The following is a 7,403-nucleotide window of genomic DNA, read 5'->3' as shown; positions in this document are numbered from 1 at the left end:
TAACATTTACTGATATGTTACCAAAATAAGTTAACAATATTTATACATAATTAAATAATATTTTTTAAAATATTGCTAAAAGTTGATTTTCTTGTAGTGTACGTGTACTAAATTTGTGAGATTGATGTTTGAATTAAAATTTTAAAATATTACTTATATATATATATATATATATATAATTTGAGACTTTAGGTTAAATGCTTTTACAATCATAAAACCATTAATATGACAAATATTCCTTCGAGCACTAGATAGGAAAAAGGGTTTAGCTAGGTTGTTAGTAGGAAAGGTTGTGCCGTGACTTGTTTGTAATTTGTGTTTTCATACACATGAACATGCAGGGTTGATTTACCATATATTTTGTACTTTAATAAAAAAAAGGGTACAAAATATGCCCTTATGCAGAGTAAGCGCACTTTATTGTCCTATTTATTTATACACTCTATGTTAAAGTTTTTTTTGTCTTTTATTTATTTATTTGTTTATTTTAATACAAGGTATCGTCCGATGCAGGAAGATCCATTTAAGAGTATAATGTCTTATGATAAACACTTTATCATACACATGAATTTAAAAATTAAAATCTGACTACATATTTAAAGAGTATAGTTATCTATAACTATATTACACTAAATTAATTGAATATATAAACGTTTTTCAAACAAGAATGATATAAGAATATTTGTATACGTTATACACTTCGTTAATATTAATTTATTATTATTATTATTTAATTTTTCTATCACAACACATCATATCATATATATATATATATATATATATATATATATATATATATATATATATATATATATATATATATATATATATCATGTAGTGTCGATGGATAATTTGATTAATTTCCTCCTTTTTTATAAAACTTTTCCCCACCCAAAGCTGTCCTTCTTTTTCCTCTTCACGTTTTTGTTTAGTTTTTCCACTTTTATTTTTCTTTTCAATTATATTTCTAATAGTTAATCAGTTCTAATTTCCATCTTCTCACATTTGTATTTATAAGTTATATTATTATACTATTCTTATATCCACTATTACAATATAGGAAAAGTATATAAAAATAATTTTTAAGTATTAATTATCATACGTTATTTCTCTCGTAAAAACTAGTCATGAAATGTTAGATTGGTATGAAAAAAATAATTTTTGTTTTCGTATTATAAATAATTATAAAACAGTATGTTATTTTTTTTTAAAAAAATATAAGAAATGATAAAAATAAGATTTGTCACATTTGTATAATATTTTTAATGCGTGTTCTCATCATTCTTGCACATAATAAAGAAGAATTTTTTTTTTCGTTCAAAAGTAATATTAGAGCTCATGGTTACTATAGTCTAGTTACCTGCCACTTGAGTAATCAAGATTGACACACTGTGACTCCAATAAACCGGAATAATGTAGAATAAAAATATAAAATTTTAATTGAATGAGGGATTATTGAAAAAAATAATTCAAAATTTTAATTTCAAAATTCTAATATATTATTTAAATATAAAAATATATTATTTATCTTTAGAATATTATTTAAAATAAAAAACATTGTATTTATTTTAGAGATTTATTTTCTCTTTTAAGATTAGAATGTTAGGTCAATAAATAGAGACTTTAAAATGAGAGGAATTACCAACATGTAGAGGAGGTTATTGGAAAAAACCCAAATTCCACAACAATTAGAGATAAGACAACTAAAAAGTTTATAAGTAGAGAACAATCCTTACCTTACAAGTTATTTTTGTAGGATTGAGTTAGACTCAAATTTACTATTCTAAAATGATATTAAAGTTATCTAGATCTACTCTAAATGGGTCACCCACCATTGATACATGCACTATGAAACAATCCTTTTTTGTCTCACGGTTTGCTGCTCTTTTTCCATCTTTTTGCACTGTTTGTTGCTTTCACTACATACTACGTACAAGGACAAAACAATTTTTTTTTCTCTTTTATTGTGCTATTTGCATCATTAAAATTTTTGTGCTTTGTTATTTGCATCATTGAATTTGTTGTCTAATTTTATTTTGGTTTTAGGAAATAATTATAAAATATTTTATAAAATATAAATATTAATATATTAATAATTTTAAGAATATTATATAATAACAGTCATAAAATAGTAAATGTGAAAAAATATTCTATTCTATTCAGTTTATTTTTTTAATACTCAACCAAATATTAAACAGGATAGGGATATATATGTAATTAAATATGATGTTTTGTTCTGTTAAGCAAGTACCAAATGCAGAATAAAACACATGGTTCCGTTATGTTGTTATCAAGCTTTGTATAAATACAAGATTGTTTTGTTCCATTCTTTTCTATCTTATTCCGTTCCACTACCAAAAGCTACAAAAAAGTATATGAGGGAGTGTATTGGGAAAAACATAAGGCTCACATCGACTAAAAATGAGACAATTAAAAGTATATAAGTGAAAAATAATTTTTACCTTATAAGTTAATTTTTGTAAATATTCTAAGAAGGGTTATTATTTTAAATGAGCCAAGGTCATATGAAAGATAATTTACAAAGTTTCGATATAAAATTTGTGTTGAGAGTTTTCAAGGTGTGACTAAAAAACTTGGAAAGAGTTTTCAAGTTTCATTCAATTTTATGTATAAAACGTGTGAAGAGAGAGGATTCTTAAAAATATTCACTATTTATGATGTTATTTTTAATGTGTAAAAATGTGTGATCTCATTGTTTTTATGTATAAAACAGAGATTTTTTTCCTCTCCAAAAATACCTTTATAATTATTTATAAAAGTTAAAATAATCCCTTTTCTTTTCAAACTACTAAATATGTCATTATTATATATATATATATATTATTTTATTTGCACGATTGCTATTCAAAATTGCTAATACAAAACAAAAAGTAACAGTGATTGAATATTAATTAATGCTCTGGTTCTTAATATGTTTCTAAAATAATTGTTAAAGATGGGAAGCTTCCACGAAATAGTTCAGAACACATGGGTGGGGCACTTTAGGGACAAATTTCCAGCGTAGAATTTGCACACAGTAGATCTCAAATATTCCAGCAAAGTGAAAGACAAATAAATTAATAACACCCTGTATTATTCTATCGGGAGTTTGATGTATTAGCAAATTAAAACAGTGAAGTACAGGGCAAAATGCAAATATTGCATTATTGAAGATAGAAAAACTAGTATAGATATTACAAAAAAATAAATGAAAAAACGCATGTAGCAAGAGTCCAAGTTTGCATATATTTGTTTTGAATCTTTTATTGGTTCATACAGATGATACCGTCGTGTCATCATGTGTGAAGGAGCTTGAGAGAGAGAAAACAAAGGCATGGACAAGAGAGAAATGGGTGAAGATATTTTGTTGTGAAGAGGAAGACATGTCTTTTGGTGCTAAGTTGGCAAGGCAGTTATAACTTACAAGAGGAGTTGTGAGTGTCAGAACTCAGAACTCTTCTGTGGCTGAAACCAAAAGAAAGAAAAGGAGCCATTAATAATAATGCAGAGGGCAGGACCATCACACCACAACCAGGCTTATTATTTTCTCTGCTGGTCCTTCCTGCAAAAGAAAAACCACTTACTTTCAAACTTGTTTTTGGCCTCTATGTTCAGATAAAGTTTGTTTGAGGTGGAACTCGCAAGTGTAATTCATCCTATATAATGTTGCTGTTAGTAGAAATTAAGAGTTCATAGTTTTTAAGTATGTTTGTGTACGGTTTAGGTCTTTGGCCGACTGAAACTCTTAATCAGGATAAACGTTCGGTTGACAAACAACTTAATATAGACACCCAAAATATATGATGGTATCGTGATTCACAGGAAGATCATTCACAGTAATAATAGTAATAATGTCATAATTTGCAGAATTACGGCAAGAGATCAAGAATTCATAATATTAAAAAAAAAGAAAAACTCAATAGATAGGAGAATTTTTAGAGTTGAAACATCAAGTTACACAATTGAATGTTCTAAACTTGGGTAACTGTTAGAAGTAATCTTCCTTGTCGAAACAGTTTGATGAAAAAAAATCAAACATGAATGTAGTTTTTTGAGTTTCTCTTTAGTGATGCACATAATAAAAATTTCAATCAAAGATCAACATAAATTAACTAAACGAAATAAAATATTATTTTTCTAGAATTTAATCGCTTGTCGTTGAGTGAGAGAGGACTTTGGAAAATAAAAGAGTTGAAATTGTAATTTTATTGGAAGAAATTATTGAGGAGTGGTTTTGAGTGTAAAATAAGTATTAATAATGTCATTAAATGAATGTAATGCAGTTAGGCGGGTTTTTGGTCTCTTTCAAGTTCCATAGGCATGTAAAAAAGTGTATATATCAACTTTTGGCTTTTTCTCTTAGCTATGAAAAAGGATTTGTAAGGCTAGTACTTCATTTGAGGCCTGCCCAAGGCCACAAACATCAATTATGCCCTGTCTTCATCATTAACAACCACTTTGCACATATTGCCTTAAAACCATTGTCCACCCAACCCAACGGTTTTTCTGGTTTACTTTTTCTTATAATATTAATAGTAAGACAATTACTTTAATAGTAAACTTTTTTGAATTTCAACCAAAATATGAGGAATCATTTGTAGGATTGATCATTGAAAACAAGCTTTAACTAACAAGATTAGTGGGAGGTATTAGTCTTCACAACATGGCTAATCAAAGTTCAAATCCTTGCCAGAAAAAAATACCCACATTTCGTGTCTAATTTGTCTTGAACAAGAATTGTCTTCGAAAAAGATATACGCAAAAAACAAAAAAAGTGACGAGCTATAAATAATTATTCTTAGAAGCTTAAGCAAAAATTTAACTTATATGAATAAGTTATTTGGAATGAATTCGTTATAAGGGGCTTATTTTTATTTTTTATATAGGAATTATATTTGAACGTTCTATTGAGAAGTGAATAGAACTTGTTTTGTTAGAGTTGAGTCTTTTTTTTTTTCTTTCTTTTTTTTAAAATTTTTATTTTATCAAATCTTTAACTCAAATTTGAGATCTTGAGGACTAATTTCACTATTAGTTGGACCAACGAATATGATATGATTTTACTTCTTAATCATTTATATAATAGTTTTTTTTGCATCTTATTTATCTCTCTCCATTATTAATAAAATGCATGTGAAATGATATTTATATAAAAATAATATAATTTTTTTGTATATTATTTTTTGGTTTATATTTTTCAATCACATCATTTTTATATTTATTAATGTTAAAGTAAGATGAAAAAAAAGATGTTGTAAAATTATTATATAAATTAGTGTACACATATCCTTACTAACTTTAAATGTAATAAAGGATGCAATCGAGAGAAATAAGAAAAAAAAATTTATAAATTTTTTTTTATAATTTATCATACAAGTATCTTTTTATATAAAAAAATGATGGGCAAACACCTAATATTATGAGATATCTATAATGGAAGAGTCTCAATTAATTTGACATAATACATTTGTAAAACTTACAACGTAAGGGGCTTAAAAAAAAAAACTTTCAATGTGAGGGCATTCTTTCATTTTCTAGTTGGGAATAATTGAAAAGTTAAGCCCCACTGTACCAAGATAATCCGTACAATAAGGTACTGGCCTGGTCCGTTATCTTTATTTACTTTCATGAATAATAATACACTTACTTCTAACAAAAGAATTCTTATATATATTTTTTTTGACAAAGAAACATAATTTAATATTGGATCTAATCCGTATTTAAAATTAATATTCCAAACTAAATTTAGAAGAATTACTTTTATTTATATGTTAAAATATTCTTTTAAAGTTAAATCCATGCATATAATTTTTCAACCGGGGGATACGAGGCAGAGTGACATAGAGTGTAGACATAAATGAAGTAGCATTCATTCATTGACATAAAACTTCTCTCACAGGGTATAATTATTTAGAAACCTCTGCGAGGAAAACTTCAAACCTTTGTACATTTGCTACCCATGAAATCTTCATGGAAACAAAGTTAGAGTCACATAATTGACATCATAACAGGTTGTTGCGACAAACCCACAAAAAAAAAAAAGGAAAAAGAAAAGAATGAGATGGAAAATTAAGAATAGCAGATGAAGAATGTGAACGAGGCGAATGAAAGTGGCAATGACGAAGGGAGAAAAAAGAAGCAAAAGGGTGGTGGTGGTGCTTCTTGGCCATCCTCTTCAGTCAGAACCATCATATCATCATGGTAAACCTCGTACGTACGAAGTAGTAGTTGTTGTTGTTGTCGTTGTTTCATCTCAACGTGGATGTTAGAGACCTGAAGACAACTTCTTCACAAGGAATAGTGAGACCCATCTCGTGATCGAAGCCAAATTCTTCTTCAGCTTGTCTTAGGAGAGATTGGAACTCGGGGTGAGCCAAGAATGAGATTGGCACAATGTACCTAGTTCTGTTTTCTCCCACGTAAACAGCGAAGTGTCCTTTTGGGACATCCACGGGAAGACCATCATCATCGTACCCGTGTTTCCTTCCCATGCTGGAACACCTCTTGAGGATTTGCTTCAAGACTGCATGTTGGGGAAGCTTGTTTGATTTTCTGATGGCCATTTTTGTGGTGTGTTGAGTGGTTGAGTTGAGAGATGATTTTGTAGAGGTAGTGGTGAAGAGAAGGGTGGTGAGGGGGTATTTATGGAGAGTGTGGGGCACAGGGCAAATTAAAGGACAGACCACGGGTGTTTTGGGGTTTGTGTATTTGTGCAAGGACATGGTGGGAGCCAAACCCATTGGCTATACTGTTCTATGTTGGTCCTCCTCATGGCAACATGGTCCCACTTTCACTCTAGTACACCTTCAATTCTCCCCCTACCTATCTGTCTGCTTTCAACCTTCGTATTCACCATCACCCCAACTCATTTTCTTTCCTTCAAAAGTGTTACACAAATGATACTTGTACAACAAATAGTGAATCAGAAGTCAAGACAGATAATCTTAATCCTAAACTTTGATTCTGGTTTGTGCATGAAAAAATATTTGTCGAAAGAGTTTAACTATTTTCCTTTTTTAATTTTTAATTTTTTATTTATAAATATGATCAATGAAGTATCTAAAAATATAATTAACGATTAAAGATTATATGATTTCTATTTATCAAATATTATTTTATCGCAAAAGTTAATCACTTAAATAGATATTAGATAAACACAAAATATAATATTGTATAAATTGTTGAATGTGTATGATTGTTATTGGCCTCTTCGGATTAGGCTTAAAAGTCAGACCCGATAGACACTTTGAAAAACCTGCCTGTCATGTTTTCTTTTGACTCAACTTTTGGATAACATAGTTTTCTTTTAATTTTAATTTTGTTTTAATAACTCTTTTACGTCCACTTCTTTTCATAGCACAGGTTTATTTCTCACATATTTGTAGTTCCTGGATTAAAAATTG

The 7,403-nt window shown here is 28.4% G+C and overlaps 1 protein-coding gene across 1 annotated transcript; it reads right to left on the bottom strand.

Moving 5' to 3' along the window:
• Window positions 1–5,848: 5,848 nt before the first annotated feature.
• LOC109799060 (protein SMALL AUXIN UP-REGULATED RNA 12-like) lies at window positions 5,849–6,661 on the bottom strand. The gene has a single exon (XM_020359548.3). It carries the CDS (start codon window positions 6,561–6,563, stop codon window positions 6,249–6,251), a length of 315 nt encoding a protein of 104 aa, XP_020215137.1. The 5' UTR covers window positions 6,564–6,661; the 3' UTR covers window positions 5,849–6,248.
• Between the last annotated feature and the right edge of the window lie 742 nt (window positions 6,662–7,403).

The sequence above is a fragment of the Cajanus cajan genome, chromosome 8, assembly GCF_000230855.2.
Source record: "Cajanus cajan strain Asha chromosome 8, NIPB_CcT2T_4, whole genome shotgun sequence".
Taxonomy (NCBI): Eukaryota; Viridiplantae; Streptophyta; class Magnoliopsida; order Fabales; family Fabaceae; genus Cajanus; species Cajanus cajan.
The sequence above is the reverse complement of the archived record's forward strand: the minus strand, read 5'-3'. Positions and strand labels throughout refer to the sequence as shown.